The sequence below is a fragment of the Somniosus microcephalus genome, chromosome 1, assembly GCF_052327205.1.
Source record: "Somniosus microcephalus isolate GS21.2 chromosome 1, FLI_Smic_1.0, whole genome shotgun sequence".
In the NCBI taxonomy this organism is placed as follows: domain Eukaryota; kingdom Metazoa; phylum Chordata; class Chondrichthyes; order Squaliformes; family Somniosidae; genus Somniosus; species Somniosus microcephalus.
Window position 1 is genome coordinate 100,011,365 of NC_140987.1, and position 23,070 is coordinate 100,034,434.

Below are 23,070 nucleotides of genomic sequence, written 5' to 3' on the forward strand. Positions count from 1 at the left end.
CACACCTTTGTTAAATATAATGGACAGAATTTTTATAGAGTATTGTTGTGGTGCCAAATCGGGCAAACATTATATTTCTTTTAGTGCCTGTTGGCACTTTCACATACATACACTGCCAGTCAGAAGCAAAGCTTTTAAACATTACTCTGTTTGAGCTACAATCAATGAAAACAATGAAAACAAAGACACTGGGGAAAGGACAGAATGCCAGCCTCCAAATATCTGCTAGCAAGTGTCATTTTTTAAGAAGTGAAACAAAGATTAAAAGTGAAAATCTATTCATATAATCATAGAAATTTACATCACAGAAAGAGGCCATTCGGCCCATCATTTCTGTGCTGGCCGAAAAAGAGCTCTCCAGCCCAATCCCACTTTCCAGCTCTTGGTCCGTAGCCTTGTAGGTTACGGCTCTTCAAGGGCATATCCAAGTACTTTTTAAATGCAATGAGGGTCTCTGCCTCTATCGCCCTTTCAGGCAGCGAGTTCCAGACCCCCACCGCCCTCTGGGTGAAAAAGGTTCTCCTCAACTCCCCTCTAATCCCTCTAATCCTTCTACCAATTACTTTAAATCTATGCTCCTGGTTATTGACCTCTCTGCTAAAGGAAATAGGTCCTTCCTATCCACTCTATCTAGGTTCCTCATAATTTTATACACCTCAATTAAGTCTCCCCTCAGCCTCCTCTGCTCCAAAGAAAACAACCCTAGCCTATCCAATCTTTCCTCATAGCTAAAGTTCTCCAGTCCTGGCAACATCCTCGTAAATCTCCTCTGTAGCCTCTTTAGTGCAATCACATCCTTCCTCTAACGTGGTGACCAGAACTGCAGTACTCTAGCTGTGGCCTAACTAGTGTTTTATTCAGTTCAAGCATAACCTACCTGCTCTTATATTCCCAAATGCATTACTTCACACTTCTCCGGATTGAATTCCATTTGCCACTTTTCTGCCCACCTGACCAGTCCATTGATATCTTCCTGCAGTCTACAGTTTTCTTCCTCACTATCAACCACACGGCCAATTTTTGTATCATCTGCAAACTTCTTAATCATGCCCCCTACATTGAAGTCTAAATCATTGATATACACCACAAAAAGCAAGGGACCTAGTACTGAGCACTGCAGAACCCCACTGGAAACAGCCTTCAGTTACAAAAATACCCGTCGACCATTACCCTTTGTTCCCTGCCACTGAGCCACTTTCCCTTGGATCCCATGGGCTTTTACTTTTCTGACCAGTCTGCCATGTGGGACCTTGTCAAAAGCCTTGCTAAAATCCATGTAGACTACATCAAACGGACAACCCTCATTGAATTTTTTGAGGAGATAACGAGGAGAGTCAATCAAGTTAGTCAGACACGACCTTCCCTTAACAAATCCATGCTGACTGTCCTTGATTAATCCGTGCCTTTCTAAATGAAGATTTATACTGTCCCTCAGAATTTCTTCCAATAATTTGCCCACCACCGAGGTTATGCTGACTGGCCTGTAATTACTTGGTCTATCTCTTTCTCCCTTTTTAAACAATGGTACAACGTTAGCAGTCCTCCAGCACCACACCTGTAGCCAGAGAGGATTGGAAAATGATGGCCATCTGGGCCTGGCAATTTATCTACTTTCAAAGGTACTGAACCCCTTAATACTTCCTCTCTCACTATGTTTATCTCATGTAATATTTCACATTCCTCCTCCTTAACTATAATGCCTGCATCATCCCTCTCTTTTGTGAAGACAGATGCAAAGTATTTATTGAGAACCATGCCCACATCTTCCGCCTCCACACACAGGTTACCTTTTTGGTCCCTAACAGGCCCTACTCTCTCTTTAGTTATCCTCTTGCTCTTTATGTATTTATAAACATCTTTGAGTTTTCCTTGATGTTACGTGCCAATATTTTCTCATTGCTTTCCTAATTTCCTTTTTAATTTCACCCCTGCTCTTTCTAATCTCCTCCGGGCTTTCTGCAGTATTTAGCTCATGGTTAAAATTTTTAAATCTATATTTGTCAGCCTTTTCTTGCAGTAGCAGTGCAAAATGAAACAAATTGATGTCTTCATACAAGTCTTACACTATTTCAAACAGGTCAAAGACAAAAAAAAAAGCATTTCAAAGAATTTGCAAACTTTAATCTCCTTCCCACCAAGCTGGCCCTGTCAAGATTTCTCATCCACATCACTACACAGCTGCAATCAGTGCGAGTTGATGAACTTGAGCCCCACCTGGTGGTGAAACTCTGCTATTCAGATTGTGCGGTTTGGAACAGCCACTTTCTGTAATTTTACCTTCACTATTTTCAGTCGCTTCCGTGAAATGCAGTTGTCAGACCAGAACTTGACTGTGTCAGAGGACTGCTAATTGAGTGATAATTTGTTGCAGCACTTATTGTTAACAAATTACAACAGTGACTCCACTTCAAAAATACTTCATTGACTGTAAAGCGCTTTGAGACGGCCGGTGGTCGTGAAAGGAGCTATATAAATGCAAGCCTTTCTTTTTTTTTAAATAATGTTAATCCTGACCTGACTTTTAATGAGGCTGCAAAATTCAGGCATGTTATTAAAAAAGGGTCTTATATACTATAAATGTGAGCCCAGTAATTTATTTTTGTGTAATGTTGCACATACGCTATTTAGATGTCACTGAACGACAGCCATTTGCTAACAAAACAGTGCTGGGGCCCCAACTCTTTACAATCTATATTAACGATTTGGAGGAGGGGACCAAGTGCAACGTATCCAAGTTTGCCGACGATACAAAGATGGGAGGGAAAGCAGTGAGTGAGGAGGACATAAAAAATCTGCAAAAGGACATAGACAGGCTTAGTGAGTGGGCAGAAATTTGGCAGATGGAATATAATGTTGGAAAGTGTGAGGTTATGCACTTTGGCAGAAAAAATCAAAGAGCAAGTTATTATCTAAATGGAGAGAAACTGCAAAGTGCTACAGTACAAAGGGATCTGGGGGTCCTGGTGCATGAAACACAGAAGGTTAGTATGCAGGTACAGCAGGTGATCAGGAAGGCCAATGGAATCTTGGCTTTTATTGCAAGGGGGATGGAGTATAAAAGCAGGGAAGTCTTGCTTCAGTTATACAGGGTACTGGTGAGGCCACACCTGGAATACTGCGTACAGTTTTGGTTTCCATATTTAAGAAAAGATATACTTGCTCTCGAGGCAGTTCAGAGAAGGTTCACTTGGTTGATTCCGGAGATGTGGGGGTTGACTTATGAGGAAAGGTTGAGTAGGTTGGGCCTCTACTCATTGGAATTCAGAAGAATGAGAGGCGATCTTATCGAAACATATAAGATTGTGAGGGGGCTTGATCGGGTGGATGCGGGGAGGATGTTTCCACTGATGGGTGAGACTAGAACTAGGGGGCATAATCTTAGAATAAGGGGCTGCCCTTTCAAAACTGAGATGAGGAGAAACTTCTTCACTCAGAGGGTAGTAAATCTAAGGAATTTGCTAGCTCAGAGAGCTGTGGAAGCTGCGACATTAAATAAATTTAAAATGGAGATAGACAGTTTCCTAGCTGACAAGGGAATTAAGGGTTATGGGGAGCGGGCAGGGAAGTGGACGTGAGTCCAGGTTCGGATCAGCCATGATCCTATTGAATGGCGGAGCAGGCCCGAGGGGCCGTATGGCCTGCTCCTGCTCCTACTTCTTATGTTCAAAATATTTTGCTCTAATTTCCCCCACCTCACTACCCCAGAGATACTGGCCTAGAAATTCAGTAATGTCCAGTTTTGGGTGCCTTACCCAAAGAGTGGCAACAGACCACGCACTCAAATGTGGAGGTCGGAGGAGCATCAGATTTTGGTCTTTGGACCTCGTTATTGTAGATGGCGCTGCGTTAGGAGCCCGCACAGGTTGAAGCTCCAATTTCCAGGTAAGTGACTGGGTTGCATAGCGTGGGTCTGGAGGAGGAACGAGTGGGCCTCGGAGTCCATAATCAGAGGGCTGTCGGGGGTCAGTTAAGAAGATCGGGGGGCCTGCAGTATTGGGGGTCGGCATTGCTATCGGGGAGGGATAGGAGATTGCCGGGGGGGTATCAGGGGGGTGGCCTGGAGGTTGGAGTCGGGAGTGAAGTCGGAGATCTCGGGACCGGGAGCAGCAGCGATAATGGTAAGTACTTAACTTTTTTTAATTCCGTGCTGTTTAGCATTGGTTTTCCCAGAGGCAATAGCGCTGGTGCTGGCTGCCTCAGACACAAACCATATTTGCAAGAGGGAGCATAAGTAGGCATTAGGCCCTTTATTTGAATATGTTAACGGCCTAACGCCTGCTTTAGACGTGGGTAAAGGAAACCTCTTGTTTGGCCCTTACCAAAATGGCGTCCGGCATGGCCCACACCAGAATTGTGCACGTGCAGCACGGACGCCATTTTGGACTCAAAATGGCACCCGTAGTGCCAAAAAATTAGGCGCTATGGAGCCAAATTTCTAGGCCACTGACTCTTGCTAGGATACAGCTCCATGGGTGCCAGCTGCCCTTTGTTATCTTGTCCAAATGGCCAGTCTTCATGATTGGGCCTAAACAGTACACGTTGGCTGGATATTCGACCATGAGTGCTATTACAGTGGAGCCAACTCCATTCTCACTTGCTATACAGACATAAGGACTTTTCAATGGGAGGTGTTGACTCGTAAAGAGGAGCAGGAAATCTCAGGGGGAGAAATTCAACTCATGGCCGCCCGTATTTATAAAATAAAATTGGCATTAGACCTCCGAATTTTGCAACATGAACTGCCGTGCCCAAGCTGTGCCATATTGGCTTGGGAGACTTTAACTCACCCAGGAACAGGCGTTCGGCTCCTTAAATATCTAAATCGGGGTCCTATGCTGGTTGTATGACCCTGAATGCGTAATTCATGTACAAATGGGTGAAGCTTGCACCAGGGATGCTCTATCTAATTGTACCGGGTGTTGAGCGGCCTAACTAGTGGTCCTTAAAGGGACCATTACAGGCTGCTCAAAAAAAGGCCCAGGAAATTTTCAGCTTTTCATTTTTCCAAGCTCAGGAGAAGCAGGAGTGCTTGTGCTGGGCCCACAAAAAGCTCAGGCTTGCTACTAGCACGTTTTGAAGTCTCCCCCAGGATCACCTCTTCCCCTCGCCCTGCCGAGGGGCTGGCCGATTTCCCACCCTCCCCGACTGGAAAGCTACAGCGGGGAGCCCGTTTCATGCCCACAGCTCAACAGTGGCATTTTAATGAGACCCGGATCGAAATTTGACTTGGACCTCAGGCCAGCATGGACTGCCATCTGGAGCCGTGGGTCTGCAGACTTTGCGCCTGTTTTGTATATAAATCGGATTTCTCAGCTTCAATGTTTATAAGAACATAAGAAATAGGAGCAGGAATAGGCCCAGGAATGCTCAGGTCATTCTTGGAATCCATATTTACACTCCAGTTAAGATCAGCTAATGTTTCTGATGTGACTTGTTGACGGAAAATTAGCTGAGATATGTGAGGTGTTAGAAAGTGCTGAATAAATGAAAAGTAATTCTCTGATGTGATAATGGTCGATAGTTGTGATGCAAACACTGCCTAGGAGCCAATGAGAGTCTCATGCTTCCGCTGTTTATATGTAAGGTTGGCTACCAGACAGTTTCTTATAAACTGTCACTCACCTTCATGTAAATTAATTTAATTGTAAGGAATAAACTGTAACTAATAATACAAGTATGGATTGAGCTTTTAAGCTTCTAATGATATTTGGTTCAATTTTATAAAAGAGTGCATTAAAAAGAATTTCATTGTCGCATTCTGATTGGGTCAATATTGCATATTCAAATCAATTGAAGACGATGGGGGCGATTCAGGAAACCTTCACAGAATGATCTACTGTGCAGCAGCAGCAATAACCAGCATTTATTTCTATATTATTTTTAATGTAGAAAAAGCCACATGGCCCTTTACAGAGGCATGAGGAAGAACCAGATGCAGAGCCAAAGGGGAAGAAATTGGGAGTGACTAAATGGTTGGTCAAAGAGGTGGGTTTTAAGGAGCACCTTAAGGGAGGAAAGGGAAACAGAGAGGTGGAGGGGTTTAGGGAGGGGATTTCTGAGAATGGGACCTACGCCGCTGAAGGCACGACTGCCAATGGGGGGCGAAAGGGAATGAGGATACACAAAGGGCTTGAGTCAGAGGAAAGGAGTGTATGGGGCAGGGGTAGGTGTAGGGCTGGAGGAGGTTACAGAGATGGGTGTGCGGGTCAGGGGTTGTGGGGGGGGGAGGTGTAGGGCTGGAGGAGGCTACAGAGATGGGTGTGCGGGTCAGGGGTTGGTGGGGGGGGGAGGTGTAGGGCTGGAGGAGGTTACAGAGATGGGTGTGCGGGTCAGGGGTTGGGGGGGGGAGGTGTAGGGCTGGAGGAGGTTACAGAGATGGGTGTGCGGGTCAGGGGTTGGGGGGGGAGGTGTAGGGCTGGAGGAGGTTACAGAGATGGGTGTGCGGGTCAGGGGTCAGGGGGCGGGGGGGCGGGGGGTGCGGAGCAGTCAAGGCCATGGAGAGATTTAAACACAAGGATGAGAATTTTAAATCTGAGGTGTTGGGGGAACCAGCAACCAATGCAGAGCAGTGAGGACAGGAGTGATGGACGAGCTGGACTTGGTGTGGGATAGGATACAGACAGCAGGTTTTAAATGAGTTGACATTTACAGAGGATGTGGGATGGGAGGCCAGCCAGGAGACTATTGGAATAATTGAGTCTAGAGGTAAGACAAACATGGATTAGGGCTTCAGTGGCAGATGGACTGAAGTAGGGCTGATGCAGGCAATGTTATGGAGGTGGAGGCGGATAGTCTTTGTGGTGAAGAGGATGTGGGGTTGGAAACTCTGCTTGGAGTTGAACAGGATGACGAGGTTGCAAACAGTTTGCTTCAGTCTCAGATAGCGGTGATAAAGGGAGAGTGTTTGTGCCAGAGGCTGGTCTTCCCAACATTCAGCTGGAGGAAATTATGCCTCATCCGATTCTGAATGTCGGACAAGCAGTCAGCATTAATGCTCCTCCGGACCCCACCAAAATCATTTAGAAACTTTTTTCTTAACCTTTTTTGAGTGGTCTGATGGCTTAGCCAATCTATGTCAAATACCAATGGGAGGAGCATGTGTGGCGCAAGCTCTGTCCATTGGTACTTCAAAATTGCTCCAATGTCCTACTGATGCCATAGGATCCCGATTTGCATGGGTTAATGAAGCCCCCACATGGTGCCGGCAGGAACCTGGGCCACCCACTTGAAGGCCCCGACCAAAACAGCGGTGACCTCGACGTCAGTGGTGCTAAGTGCTGCACCTCCATTTTCATCCCATTGGTCCAGAAATTCAGGTCCCCACAGGTGAGTACGCGTTGGGTACTCACGTGTAGGCCCAACGAAAGTGCCGGTTTCGTGCATGCACTGTGCATGCACGGGAAACCGGAACTTCTGTTCCCTTCAAGGAAGGGGTTCACAGGTCGAATGCATGCGCCGGAGAGGCAGCGCGTGCGCCTGGAACTAACGTTTTTTTTGCCGCTTTCTCCGGGAGGGTAAGTCTCCAGGAGCTACGCTTGTAAAAAGCAGTCACAAGGCCTGCTTATAACAAGGTAAGTGGTGAATTAAGTAAAATTAAAACATTTTTTCCACAGGTTTATTATTTTTAAATACTTTAAAGAAAGCTAAGTTTATTTTTAGCCCTGTTAGAAACTGTAATTAATTTTTTTTCAAATTTAAATTGTTTAAAATAGTTATTTTATGTAATTTATAGTTATTTTAAAAATGTGATTTAAAAAAAATTTATTTGAAGTTTTAGTTATGTTTTGGGGCTGAATTGTATTTATAGTTTTGACAGCTCTTCCTGTCAAATTTATGAATGGGCATTCCCTGCTACCATTGGCTCTCCATGGCCCACGTGATCCCAGGGGACGCTTCGAACTAACTGCGCCCCTGGGATACGCAAGCACTGCACGCCGGCAGTTGGAGGAGGCCCAGGATCGGAATTGCGTCCGTGCTGGTCCTTGCTGAGCACAACGGCCGGCGCGCTAGGTAAGTGCAGGTCAGAGGCTTGCACCCGCGGGAAGCCTCCGACCCGAATTTCTGGGCCAATATCTTTCCCTTCCCAACTGACAGGGGGATGAAAATCAGTCCCAGGTGTATTGTATCAGAGAGTGTTACAATGAATGTCTACTCTAATAGCATTCAATATTGGGATAATAAACCAACACTTACCTCCTTTTGTTATCTCTTTCTGAGTATCTGGCAGGCGAAACACGTAGTAGACATAAGACATCAGTAAGCAATTGCGTCCGTGCTGGTCCTTGCTGAGGTCAGGACTGTTATGAAGGCTATTGACTATTGACACGACTGACTCAAAGGTAAATTGGGCAAGATTGGCTGTAAATGAACAATGCACAGTGTTTAAATCAATAGGATTGTAACAATTATAAATCTAATCATTTCCCATTCCCTACAGAGCAAGACACAAAGGGCAGATTTGGAGTATTGTGAACTGTTGATTCAATGGTAAAATCCAGGGAGGCACAGGTGTGAAATTCCAGATAAGCCTCTTGGAAATGAGCAGTAAAATGTTGTGCTATTACTTTTCCACAACATTTTAAACTATTTAAATAATTCATTAAAAATTAACCTTTTAAAAGCAATCCTGATTTAAATCATCTATGATTGTAACGCAAGGAAAATTGTTGTATTAGAAACCAAATGGCTAGAATATTGGGCCATAATTTGACGTAGCAGGCTATCTAACAGCTTCTGCTGCTTGTTAGACTTGCCCTCGCATGTTTAGGTTTTTAAATTTTTTGCGTGGCAAGAGCTGGTAACGTCGCAGCGAAGGAAACCGGGCATCTGGGACCTGGGTGGACTGTGTATCTCCTTAACCAATCAGATTGGCTGATTGTGAAATTAACAGCGCAAGGACTGAGAAAGAAGTGTCAATTAGAGAGGGTGAATTCAATGTCAAATCAGGTACAGAAAGAGAAATAAAGAGAGAGGGAAAGAGAGATTGGATTAAGAGAGAGAGAAAAGAGACAGAAAGGAAATGTAAAATTTTTTTTTTTTTAATTTGATATTTTTAAAATCTCCAACAACAATTAAAACCTGAAGGAATGAGACTCCACACTTGTAATAGTTAATGTTCAGTGCCAGAGAGGTTGTTTGGCAGTAATTAACACTTATCACATCTTTAAAAGGGTACTTAGACTGGAATAGACACGATTTAACTTTCTGTGGCGTGTTTAGTTTGTATCTACCGCGCAGATACAGCAACTTCACGCCATTCAATGCATTTCAACGTTTTTGCGAAGCTAACGGTGGAGCAGCGCACCTCGGGCAGCAACTTTTGGATTTTTGAGTTTAACCGTGCAATCTGCCCCTTGCTTGAAGATGCTGTAGCATTTGTGCATAAATAACGGCGAGCGCCATTATCCTCACCGTTACTTTGACAGGAAAATCTGGGCCAGTGTGTTTCAGGATAAGGTCGTGACAAGAAATATTACCAACAAATGTCTGGAATTGGAATTTAGAACCAGGATCCTGACTTTGCTGGGTAAATCTGTGAGCAGCTGAATTGCTGAGTCACAGAGATCAAGGAGGCCCCAGGTTCTACCTCCGATTTGTGCTAAATTAGTTGGAGTAGTTGTAGGGACATGAAAGTTAGCCTCAGTGCCCATGCCTTATGAAAAAATGGAGGCAACATCATGACTCATGATATAAATAGTGAATCCTCGAGGATCTGACCCACCAATGAATGTTTTTTTTTCCTAAATTTTTTTTCTAAAGATGATTAAAAAAAATATATTTCCTTTTCCTTTCCTGGCAATTTTCAAATTGACAGCATAAGTCACTTCCTTCAGGAGAGGAAGGATAAGTAGAGAAAACTGAAAAAAGCAGAACAGTTATGAAGAGTTTCAAAATACAGTAGTGGGGAATAATTTAAACTGATATATTCTGATTTGATTTAATCGATCCCCAAAGATACATCATGGCAAAGTTTTACTGCAGACATTTCCTTCAATTAATAACTAAATAAAATGGATATTGACTCTTGGGTGAGTTTAAGGGAAATACCACCTTGTGCATAAAATAAAAATCATTATTTTAAATGGAATATCTATCATTTTCATCTCCATAATTTCTTCATTTTGTGCTTAATTAGCCAGTCATGTTATTGGGTTAATGTCACTGAACTCGGTCCAACAAGATTCTATCCCATTCTCCACACATAAAATGCTTCTTTATACAGCCACTTCTTGTCTTCGCTCCTCTGGACTAAATGTAGGAGGTTAGCTCATTCATCTGCTCGCAGTGGCTATCAGTGTCAGCTGTGGCTCAGTGGGTAGCACACTTGCCTCTGCGTCAGAAGGTTGTGGGTTCAAGTCCCCCTCCAGGGGTTTGAACACAGAAATCTAGGCTGACACTCCAGTGCAGTGCTGAGGGAGGGCTGCACTGTTGAAGGTGCTGTCTTTTGGATGAGATGTCAAACCGAGGCCCTGTTTGCTTGCTCAGGTGGATGTAAAAGATCCCACTCTTTTGAAGAAGGGGAGTTATCCCTGGTGTCCTGGCCAATATTTACCTTTCAATCAACATAACCAAATTATCTGGTCATTATCACATTGCTGTTTGTCGGGGCTTGCTGTATGAAAATTGGCTGCCGCGTAGCCCACATTACAACAGTGACTACACTCCAAAAGTACTTCATTGGCTGTTAAGCAATTTGAGATATCCGGTGGTCGTGAAAGGCGCTATATAAATGCTAGTCTTTCTTTTGCTAACCATTGGCAAACAACAACAACAACTTGTATTTATATAGCACCTTTAATGTAGCAAAATGTCCCACGGCGCTTCACAGGAGCGATTATCAAACAAAATTTGACACCGAGCCACATAAGCTGATATTAGGATAGATGACCAAAAGCTTGGTCAAGAGAGAGAGATAGAGGGGTTTCGGGAGGGAATTCCAGCGTTTAGCTCGGCAGCTGAAAGCATGGCCGCCAATGGTGGAGCAAAAATAGGAGATGCGGAAGAGGCCAGAATTGGAGGAGCGCCGAGATCTCAGAGGGTTGTCGGGCTGGAGGAGGTTACAGAGATAGGGAGGGGGCGAGGCCATGGAGAGATTTTAAAATTGAGGCGTTACCAGCAAAAAACAATAAAAATGTTTGCCTTCAGAGTGTTAACTATTCTTCTGTTTTATATCTCAGGGCTACTATAACAAGAGGCGAGTGTCTATCCATCAGATGAGAAATGATGATAATATCAGTGGCATTTCCTTTTAAACTGAATGAAACCTGCAGGTTTGAGTTACCTGTCTGGCCTGCGACGACAATAGGCTGTATCGTCAGTTGGAACAGCTTATCCAGTACCTGGTGCAGAAACAGTACCAATGGTTCGAGCCGAGCTGAAGGCAGTGAGATTATACTCAACTTCAGCTCATGCTCCAAGTCATGTTCCATTATCTTCTGGTCTAGAATCCGAATTGGAAATGTCACTCGGCCTTCCAGAGTGTGGCACAAAGCGAAGAACTTGTCCAGGTGGTTGTCCTGTGCCAAAGAAATAGAAGTTCAACTGCTGTGATTAACCTTAGTGATCACCTCATACTACTGCACATTTTTCTGAAATGGAACTGTTCAAATATAGCTATTTATATCCAAATTGTCCCCTTTTGATCTAATGTTCAATTCTGTGGAAAACAATGATATATTGGCAGAAGGTGATTTATTTGTGGGCAATGGTTTGAGGATCAAGCAATGTGGTGCCATTTATTGATTAGTTCTTGAAACTAGTCTATGAGTTGATTGCTAAAGAGTGGGGGTGGGGTGGTGGGTTAAATCATCAAATCTGAGAAATTCAATCCCAACTCGCCACGCACACGCCTGTTACCGTTTTTATGCTGGCAAATATCATGGCATCCGAGTGCCCGCTGTGGAGAGGTGGAACACTCCATTAACATATTTAAATCGGGCTCCCAGAGTGCAATTGGGAGTCCGATTTAAAATTCACTGCTGCTGCGCGGGTTTCCCAGAGGTCGGGAAACTCAGCATTGAAATGGAGGTGAGAGCTGCTGGCTCCACAAGGTAAGTGCTTTTACCAGCACTCCTTATGGGCCAGGAGGAGAAGGTATGACCCCATCCGGCCCCTCAACGAAGCCTTTGGCCTCCCTTTGCCGATCCCAGCCTCTGTCTTCCCCTTCCCAATCACCGGCCTCCTGCCCTCCAGCCCCGATGTCCTGTCTCTCCCCCCCATCCCCCAACCACCCCGACATCCTCTCTCCCTTGACTGCCGCGATGTCTAACCATCCCCCTTCCCGATTGCCAAAGACTGTCCCCAAGGGACCCCAGCTGCGGCCTCCCGCTGCCAGTTTTTCCTCCTGCCGCCGACCAGGCTGTCAATTTGGCTGCTGCCCGGCGGGTAACGGATCCAGAAAACGATAATGCGGTCCTGCTGTTAACTTCAGCAGGACCTCCATGTCCCCAGCCTTGCAGGGTCCCTCTGCTGTTTTTGGCCTCTCCTGCACCCTTCCTGCCTCCCCGTAAATATCGGGGCCATGGGTGATAAATAAAACATCAAAGCCTGGAATTTCTCTGGGCATTCTCCAGTGACGAGCAGCGGAACCCCTGAAGAAATTATGTAGTCAGCTAAAAATTGCCATTTACACCATTTCTTCAGGGTTTCTGCCAATCTTCTGGTGAAATTATGGCGCAGATATTGATTTGTGAAAGAGATTACCATAAGATTTGAAATTCTGCGAAGCACGATTGTTAGTGTAATGGTTATTGTGTTCATGTGAAATTCCAGTGGGTGCCACTTTAACAAAGTTATTGATTTGTTTATGTTCAATGGGTAATGACTTTGTTAAAATAGCACAGCAGAAAGTTACGTGAGCTTGTTAGCCAGTGCACTAACAAATGTGCTCAGTGGAATTTCACCCCTCAGGTTTTATAGATATGTAAATCTATGATGTCTTCATCTGTGTGTATTTATTGTAGAGTAATTCATCACGTTTGTGTAAATTTTTCATTAATTCAGTTCAGGTACACGTGAAAAATGCAAATATTTTAATGACAATGATATCATTACTCCATCATTCTACATTCTTCTCAGACACTTTCTGTTACACCCTCACTCCTTCAATAACTTATACGGGACAGAAAAAGCACCTGCATCAAAACAAATGTAATTAATCATTTAAAGTAACAGGCATAAAATCAACAAATGTAAAATAAGACAAACTTTTGATGTTTAATAACAGCACTGCACCGGCACAAAGGCAAGATGACTGAGTGACAGGTCATAACAAGGGTGGTCATCTGAATCAATCACAGACATGTTATTCTCTGTCTGGGATCTGTGCTGTATCTTGCTGCTCTTATCTTATTTCTGTGTAGCTGATAAAGCAACAGAAGAGTGACCTGAAGAAAGCTCTTGCTTCTACTTGTTTACCTAGTGTCCAGTGCGCTTATCTCAATGACTTTATAAATCCTTCACTTTATGTGCAGAGAACGGTAATCCTCTCAACTCTATCCTCCTGCATACTCAGAAAAACACATTCCTGAAATGGAAGGCTAGACATAAACTTAAACTGAAGCTGTCTCTCAGACTGAAAATATTTTAATTGGCCCCTTAGGTTTGCCAGGGCCACATAGGACTTTCAGGCCAATGTTGCTTCTAAGGCAGCTCTCGGGGCTGCAGTAGAGAAATTCTCCCTGCCCAACCCTTTCATATCCATAAATTCTGAACAAAATGGTGCAGCACAGCTCTGCAGAAAAATGAAACTAGTCAGGAGACTTACCTGGGTATGCACAGAGGAAACTGCTTGTATCTCAACATTGAATACACCTTTGTGGCCATCTACCCATTTGATTGGTGGAGACTGGTTTGGAATCTTCTGTGTTGAACAAAAAAAAGATGATTGCAAAGTGGAAATTCATATTTTTTTTCATAGAAAGTACTACAAATGTATTTGCCAGGTATTATAGTGCATTTTAAATGTTGCATATGGGAGGAATGAAGTTAGGTAGACTATTATAGCAAGGAACCATTTCTCTTTCACTCTTTCCAGATTTCCCACTTTTAGCTGTGTGCAGTTGTTTCCAGCCGTCAAGTAGCTGAAAACGACCCTTTCCCCGTGCACCCAAACTCTTTCTTCCCTGCTGTTTTTCAACCTGCAATCTCGCATGAGCCCATGTACATGCTGCCTGGCAAATGCACGCATTGAGGAGGGAGAGTCTGGAAATGTCAATCTGGGGGTAACTAAAGTTTTACATATGTTTTGAATATAACTGGTCTTTGCCCTTAAGGATGATATTGTGTAGTTATTTTGGGTTTCACCAGCATTTTTGCAGCAGACTGGTGGAACAGGATAAAGGCAGCATGACATAGGTGAAAGGTAATAAATAATGATAGTAATGTAAGACCTGAAAGTGCATAGAACCTCATGACTTTCATTATAGGGGTTGCAAGTACATACAAGTGGCTGTCATATGTGGATAGAATTGGCTGTGAATCGCCTCACATTCAAATAGCCTGTCAATGCTCACTGTCAAAGATCACATAGAAATAACTGGCACCTGTGGTGCTGAGGCCTATTAAAAAGTCAATGGCTTCAGGAGGAGAGGCAGGGAAGGGGAAACAAAACGCAGGTAAAAACTGAAACAACAAAAAACCTTCTTAAATTGACTTGGATGGGGGCACAAGGGGCACACCTTCTTCTTTAAGTAATATACCACTCAGAGAGTGGTGAGAATGTGGAACTTACTCGGAGAGTGGGGAGAACGTGGAAGTCACCACCACATGGAGTGGTTGAGGTGAATAGCATAGATGCATTTAAGGGCAAGCTAGATAAGTACATGTGGGAGAAAGGAATAGAAGGATGTGGTAATAGGCTTAGATGAAATAAAGTGGAAGGAAGCTTGTGTGGAGCATAAATACTGGCCAAATGGCCTGTTTCTGTGCTGTAAAATTCTATGTAATTCTATGCAAGTGTAATATGTACTCCACATTCAGCTATTCATCCAAGGTATGGATCGTATCTGTACTCTGTGTGAATTCTGTAACATCAGTGTTTTGAACTGTCTATATGAACAGGAGGTTGGCCATGCAGTTAGTTAATCAGAATTTTATACCATCCATATCTGACCTTATTGCATATCTGCCCATAACTTGGTCCTGACAAGGTCAGATGGATCACTATAAAATCGATCACAAGAGTACTGTATAAAAGAAACACTTACCTCTGGAGAGTGCATGGAGTATTTGTTGGGAAGTCTTTCCAAAGCCACCGGCAGACAGTAATGACCGGTCTGAAGACGCTCATTCATAAGAATTGGCAACCACTAGAAAATAAAGATGGCAAAATTTCGTCAAGTTACTGAACACTGCTAGGCTCAGCAATGTTATTTCCACAAAGTCAGTAGCCCGTATATAAATGGGTACAACCAAATCTGGTGTAGCAGTTAAATTCTGGTATATTGGTTACAACTACAGTGCAACTGTGGCTGTACTAGCTGAAAGTGCAGGCTATAGGCTGAGCTAAGAAAAATGGCCGGGATGACAAAACTCCCCGCTTGAGAGTCCCCTCCCCTGGCTACACCCTGATGGTGCGGGAGACCATGTTTGGAGTGGGCTGAGGTTCTACTCCAAACAAGGCCCTGCAGAAATTGCTGGGATAGACCAGTATCTGATGTATCTGGGTTTAACCGGCAGCTCTTCATCGCGCTCCTCCTGTACTTACGGCTGGAATCAGCTGGAAGGCCCATGGATTTTTGTCCCAATTATATTGTATTGTCTTAATTTTCTTGTAAACTTTATGGCCTAGAAATTGGGTTGGGGCGCCAAAGTGGCGCAAAAGTCGCCTGAGCGCAGGATTTAGCGCAGCGATCGGAGTAATACCGATCGCCAGAAATTCAGTTTCAGTGCCCCTCGAGGGAGACGGGGCGAGGCTCGAGGCGCTCCGCGTCCCTCTTAGGGCGTTGAAACTGATTATCGCAGCGCAACGTGCTGCAGCGCCACACGCTGCGGCACGGCACGCTGCAGTAATGCAGGCCTTCCTCCCACTGTTAAGGGGGAGGTGCCTGCAACAGCGCGATCCCCGCTCGCGAGTGCCGGCAAATGAGCCCGGCACCAAGGAGAAGTGCCGGGCTCTCGGGAAACAGCCGGCAATGCCGCGGGGGGGGGGGGGTTAGGAGGCCAGGGATGGAGGTGCTGGCAGGCGGCCGCCCCGCACCTCAACTTGCCCCGTGAACCGGGCGCGGGTAGCGAACCAAATATCGCGAACGGGGCACGAATGGGGCGCTGCGCACACCGATGACGTCATCGGTGGCGGCGCAGCGCAACAGGCTAACGCCACCATTAGCACCCCTGCTGAATATCGCGGGAGGCGCAGCCAGTGGCGCTACAGCCACTGACTGCCTCTTTAGGCGCTAACAGGTGGCGCTACTCACCCAATTTCTCCCCCTATAATTTTTAAATATGTCTTTATTATGTCACAACCCTTATTTCCATTTGTGAATGGAGCAGAAAATGCAAGATGACAGTGGAAAGGATTTTCAAAAATATTTCAAGCAATTGACTGCTTGGCTTCTTGCTAACTCTCGCTGACTGCCCATTTTTCATTTGCAGCTTTTTGAACTTGCTGATTGGTGGTGTTTATTCCTGCTTGCTACTTGCTGATTGGTGGTGTTTATTCCTGCTTGCTACTTGCTGATTGGTGGTGTTTATTCCTGCTTGCTACTTGCTGATTGGTGGTGTTTACTCCTGCTTGCTACTTGCTGATTGGTGGTGTTTATTCCTGCTTGCTACTTGCTGATTGGTGGTGTTTATTCCTGCTGCTACTTGCTGATTGGTATCTTCCCTACCTATTCACTTGTGATTTGTTGCTATTTAAAGAACATGGGACTTGAGCCAATCAGGTGGAAGTGTTACACAGAAATCTGCATATTGACGTGTAGGATGCTCAAAGTTTGACAGATAAAAGGTACAATATGCCAAATGTTTTATACTGAATTCAAGTCATCTCTTTGGATGACTGCACTGTTCCCAGTCATTGTATGGGAGCAGGTTCAAACTTCTGTTTTCAATTTATAACTTAGTATAAATTGATCCCACATCCTAACTTTGCTGTGCAGTCTCTTGTGTATGAGATGAAATAGCCAAAGGGAGTAGAACATTTATTTCAAAAATAAATAATGACTTTTAAATTTCTCTTCCCATTATCCTCCTTACACCTTTTCTACTAAAGGTGGCAACTTTACTAGGGCACCGTTCCATAGGCATCAATAGGTCACTAGCGCCTTAATCCAGTGGCCATTCTTCATGTGAGAACCAGGAGAGCAAGTTTCACACACTATTTGACCACAGGGGACATCCCAGCTGAGCCTGATCTTGTTCTCACCTCATGTCCACAAATACAAACTGTTTAACAAGGGTCACTGCTGGTAATTAGGAATCGGAGCTTTGGCTGATTTTCCCCCTTTCTAGCCCAGGGGCAGCGAGACCAAGTATAGCTCCTCAACTGCTTAACCTGACTGGGAAATCACGTTACATACAACGAATAAGATATTGAACCCAGAACCTTATCCATTGAGCTTTCAGGGGAATCCTGTTTGAATGACAAATGTGCAACATCACTGGGACCTCCTGGCCATATTAGTCCACTGGTGTGAACAGAAAGTGCTCTGCAAACTGACATAACTTACCGAGTAGCCAATTAGATTCTCTGGTGAGCCTACTTGGTTCTGTTTCTGTTGGCAGCTGATGTGGTAGAATGTAAACAGCAAATGGTGTCTTTCTGTAATCTTGGCAGGAAGTTTAAGCTTTACTTCCTCATAAAAATCAGGAGACCTGTGGTACAAGAAAATACCGACAATCAACTGCCACTGGATATAGTTATTTTGATTAGTGTAGATGGTTGCTTTAGCCCAATTCACTATCTTCACAATGCAAAGCCTTCACATTCTGCTTACTGCAGTAATGTAGACGTTGGTTTACTTCTGTTGCATATCTGTGGGCCATATTTTTCAAGCAAGTACATGTGAAACTTACCTACTGCACTAAGCTGTCTATTAGCAATGCTAATACTAATGTATAATAATAATAAGTGATGGATGGGCCACAACACATTGGTGGGGTAAAATATGTATAAAAATGTGATAGCAGAGGAAACATCTTCACACATTATTTAATAATTCTAGGAAGCTTAGATATTAAAGTGCCTGCTCTAATATAACAGCGTAATTCCTAGATTAAAATGTAGAAATGTGAATACACAAGAAAGCCCAGCATGTTACTGCCTGTCTTATTATACTGTAGGAGTAGTATATTTGAATTGCATTCATCACCTCTATGTGGAAAATTATATTCACATCTAGCCATTGAGGGCCCAATAATTTATAGCCAGTAATTTCCTTGGAGCTGCTCCCGCTCCGGTTCCGTAACTTCGCCGCAAGTGCAGTGGAAACCTCGCTAACACGCATGAATGGGGTTTCTGCCGCACTTCCCGGCAAAGTTATGGCAGCGGACTGGAAGCAGCTACTCGGAAATTCCTGGAAAATGTCTTTTAATTTTTTTCTAAAAGCTGCTCTCAGTCTCCTAATCCGCACTTTCCATTGTCTGTTCCTTGCCATAATTTTTGGAATACTCAAATATATTGGCTCCAAAATTTGCCACAAAACTACCACTACTGTGTCCAGTCCCCTTCCTGCCTAAGCAGTGGGAACTCCCATCTGAGCGAGTCCCTGTCCCAGCTTCTTTCCCGGTCATCATTTGCTCAGTAAAGGACGGATGAAAAGCAACGAGGAAACTTTCGGCGCAATGGGTCTCTGTTATTTCCCTGGGGGTTCTGCTGGTCTCCCGCCCAGTTACAGTGGTAGAACTCCTGCAGAGTTTCACCTGTGCTCAAGGCTCAAGGACCTGGGTCTGTTTACTTTAGAGCAGCGCAGAGTTAGAGATGACCCGGTCGAGGTCTATAAAATAATTAAAGGGCTGGATAGTGTCCCTATTGATAGATTATTCCAGTTTAACAGACTGTGGAGGACATGGGGCCATGAGTTTAAACTATGTAAGAGTCGGAATAGGCAGCATCTGTGGAGAGAAACAGTTAACGTTTCAGGTCAGTGACCTTTGGTCAGAACTGGAAAAAGTTAGAGATGTAACAGATGTAACAGAGGCAGGGTAAGGGGGGGGAGGGGAGGAAAGAACAAAAGGGAAGGTCTATGATAGGGTGGAAGGCAGGAGTGATTAAAGACAAAAGGTAAGATTGTACAAAGCAAAAAGAGATGATAATGGGACACTCTGACCTCTCTGTCCTCGGCCTCCTACACTGTTCCAATGAAGCTCAACGTAAGCTCGAGGAACAGCACCTCATCTTTCGATTCGGCACTTTACAGCCTTCTGGACTCAACATAGAGTTCAACAATTTCAGATCATAACCTCTGCCTCTATTTTTTCAGATGGCAGCTATTGATGATTCTATCATTCTCATTTACACTTCTTCTACTCATCTTTTGTTTCTTAACTTGTCCCATTAGCATCTCTTTCTGCTTTGTACAATCATCCCTTTTGTCTTTAATCACTCCTGCCTTCCACCCTGTCATAGACCTTCCCTTTTATTCTTTCCTCCCCTCCCCCATTTCCCTGCCTCTGCAATTGCTTAAACTCTGTTACATCTCTAATTCTTTCCAGTTCTGACCAAAGGTCATCGACCTGAAATGTTAACTCTGTTTCTCTCTCCACAGATGCTGCCTGACTTGCTGAGTATTTCCAGCATTTTCTGTTTTTATTTCAGATTTCCAGCATCCGCAGTATTTTGATTTTGTAAGAGTAGGAATAGACTGGATGTTAGGCGGTTCTTCTTTTCCCAGAGAGTAGTGAGTCTCTGGAATGCGTTGCCAGCTGGTTTGTTGAGTGCTGACTCTCTGGGTGCCCTCAAGAGGGAGCTGGACCGATTCCTGATTGGGGCAGAGATTTCATCATATAGAAGGTCTTTATAGGCAACACTTGGTCCATGTGATCTACTGGAATGGTTTTGATCACCTGAGGGGGTCAGAGAGGAATCTTAGAGTTTTTTTCCCTTATTGGCCCTAATTTTTTTGCTCTTTTTCTGTCCCTTCTAGGAGATTGCATGGCGGGGGGGAGAGGAGGGGGGGGGGGAGAGGGAGAGGGGAGGGGGGGGAGGAGGAGGAGGGGGGGAGGAGGAGGAGGGGGGGAGGAGGAGCGGGGGGGGAGAGGGAGAGGGGGGGGAGAGAGGGGGGGGAGAGGGGGGGGAGGGGGGGAGGAGGAGGAGGGGGGGAGGAGGAGGAGAGGGGGGGAGGAGGAGAGGGGGGGAGGAGAGGGGGGAGGAGGAGGGGGGAGGAGGAGAGGGGGGAGGAGGAGAGGGGGAGGAGAGGGGGGAGGAGAGGGGGAGGGGGGAGGAGAGGGGGGAGGGGGGAGGGAGGGGGGAGAGGGGGGGAGGGAGGGGGGAGAGGGGGGGGAGGGAGGGGGAGAGGGGGGGGGAGGGAGGGAGGGGAGGGGGGGGAGGGAGGGGAGGGGGGGAGAGGGAGGGGGGAGAGAGGGGGGAGAGGGGAGGGAGAGGGGGAGGAGAGGGGGGAGAGGAGAGGGGAGAGGGGAGGGAGAGGGGAGAGGGGAGGGAGGGGGGAGAGGGGAGGGAGGGGGGGAGAGGGGAGGGAGGGGGGGAGAGGGGAGGGAGGGGGGGGGAGAGGGGAGGGAGGGGGGGAGAGGGAGGGGGGGAGAGTGGGGGGGGGAGGGAGAGGAGGGGGGGAGAGAGGAGGGGGGAGAGGAGGGGGGGAGAGGAGGGGGGGAGAGGGGGGGGAGAGGAGGGAGGGGAGAGGAGGGGGGAGAGGGGCGGGGGGGGGAGAGGGGCGGGAGGGGGGGAGAGGGAGGGGGGAGAGGGAGGGGGGGAGGGAGAGGGGGGGAGAGGGGAGGGGGGGAGAGGGGAGGGAGAGGGGAGGGAGGGGGAGGGGAGGGAGGGGGGAGGGGGAGGGGGAGGGAGAGGGAGGGGGGAGGGGGGGAGGGGGAGGGAGAGGGGGGGAGAGGGGGGGGAGGGGGAGGGAGAGGGGGGGAAGGAGGGGAGGGGGGAGGGAGAGGGGGGGGAGGAGGGGAGGGGGGAGAGGGGAGGGAGGGAGGGGGGAGAGGGGGGGGAGAGGGGGGGAGGGGGGGAGAGAAGAGGGGAGGGAGGGGGGGAAGAGGGGGGGAGGGGGGGGAGAGAAGAGGGAGGGAGGGGGGAAGAGGGGAGGGAGGGGGGAAGAGGGGAGGGGGGGAAGAGGGGAGGGGGGGAAAGAGGGGAGGGAGGGGAGGGAGGGGGGGGGAAAGAGGGGAGGGAGGGGAGGGAGGGGGGGGGAAAGAGGGGAGGGAGGGGAGGGGAAAGAGGGGAGGGAGGGGGGGAAGAGGGGAGGGAGGGAGGGGGAGGGGGGAAGAGGGGAGGAAGAGGGAAGAGGGAGGGAGGGGGGGGAAGAGGGGAGGGAGGGGGGGGAAAGAGGGGAGGGAGGGGGGAGGAGGGGGGGAAGAGGGGAGGGAGGGAGGGGGGGGAAGAGGGGAGGGAGGGAGGGGGGGGGGAAAGAGGAGGGAGGGGGGGGGGAAAGAGGGGAGGGAGGGGAATAACCAGCCCCAGGACAGTGACAGGGTAACACAAGAATTCGACCCAACACAATCGTCGCTAAGCAAAAGGAAAAATATCTGACATATTGGGCAGAAACAACAAAAACCCAAAGCAAACTCAATTGCTACTTGGCCCTAAACAGACAATACAACATAGCTGATTACCTGACCATGGTAAAGGATAACAAACTGAGAAGAACCTTGACAAGGTACAGACTTAGCGAACATAGCCTAGCGATCGAAAAAGGCAGACACAGGCAGACCAGGCTGCCAAGAGAGGACAGGATATGCTCTCACTGCAGTCAGGGAGTGGTGGAGACAGAGATGCACTTCCTCACAGCTTGTGGAAAATATCAGGGCATCAGGGAGAATTTCTACCAAAAATTCTCACAAATATGCCCTGATTTCAGAAATCTGAATGACAACCAAAAACTCCCATTCCTACTGGGAGAGGAGAGAAGCTGTATAACACTGGCGGCACACTATGTTACAGCTTGCCATGAACAGAGGGACAACCAGTAAACTAAGAAAAGAATATATATAAACAATGCGAATGTATATTTATACACTCAGGGATATACCTGTTTATACACTGTATGAATAGAACTGCGTTTATGTGCTAAACCATAAATGTATTTTGATGCTTTGGCAACATAAGATGTAACTTATCATGCCAATAAAGCGATTTGAATTGAATTGAATTGAATTGGGTGGGGGGAGGGGGAGGGAGGGGGGAGAGAGGGAGGGTGGGGGGAGGGGGGAGAGGGGAGGGTGGGGGGAGGGGGGAGGGGGGAGAGGGGAGGGGGGAGAGGGGGAGGGTGGGGGGAGAGGGGAGGGGGGAGGGGGAGAGGGGAGAGGGGAGGGGAGGGGGGAGGGGGAGAGGGGGAGAGGGGGGGGAGAGGGGAGGGGAGAGGGGAGGGAGGGGAGGGGGAGGGAGAGGGGGGAGAGAGGGGAGGGGGAGAGAGGAGAGAGGGGAGGGGGAGAGAGGGGAGAGGGGAGGGGGGAGAGAGGGGAGAGGGGAGGGGGAGGGGGGAGAGAGGGGAGGGGGGGGAGGGGGAGGGGGGAGGGGGGAGGGGGGAGGGGGAGGGGGGGAGGGGGAGGGGGGAGAGGGGAGGGGAGGGGGGAGGGGGAGGGGGGGGAGGGGGGAGGGGGAGGGAGGGAGGGGGAGGGGAGGAGGGAGGGAGGAGGGGGGGAGTGAGGAGGGGGGAGGAAGAGGGAGGGGGGAGGAAGAGGGAGTGGGGGAGGAAGAGGGAGGGGAGGGGGGAGAGGGGAGAGGGAGGGGAGGGGAGAGGGAGGAGGGGAGGGGGAGGGAGGGGGGGAGGGAGGGGGAGGGGGGGAGGGGGGGCGGAGGGGGGGAGAGGAGGGGGGAGGAGGGGGGAGGGGAGGGGGGAGAGGAGGGAGGAGGGGGGAGGGAGGAGGGGGGGAGAGTAGGGGGGGAGGGGGGAGGAGGGAGGGGGGAGGGGGGAGGAGGGAGGGGGGAGGAGGGAGGGAGGGAGGAGGAGGGGG

General features: G+C 47.4%; 1 protein-coding gene across 3 annotated transcripts in view; it reads right to left on the minus strand.

Annotated features, from left to right (window-relative positions):
• The window catches only part of dock8 (dedicator of cytokinesis 8), a 430,422-nt gene that overhangs the window by 96,480 nt on the left and 310,872 nt on the right, over nucleotides 1–23,070 (minus strand). For all 3 annotated transcript variants that reach the window (XM_085984337.1, XM_085984330.1, XM_085984345.1), the window contains exons 17-21: nucleotides 17,670–17,814; nucleotides 15,207–15,308; nucleotides 13,766–13,861; nucleotides 11,282–11,516; nucleotides 8,194–8,358 (exon numbers count right to left, since the gene is read on the minus strand). In XM_085984337.1, the coding sequence (XP_085840463.1) occupies nucleotides 8,194–8,358; nucleotides 11,282–11,516; nucleotides 13,766–13,861; nucleotides 15,207–15,308; nucleotides 17,670–17,814 (743 nt within the window). The remainder of the gene's footprint in view (nucleotides 1–8,193; nucleotides 8,359–11,281; nucleotides 11,517–13,765; nucleotides 13,862–15,206; nucleotides 15,309–17,669; nucleotides 17,815–23,070) is intronic.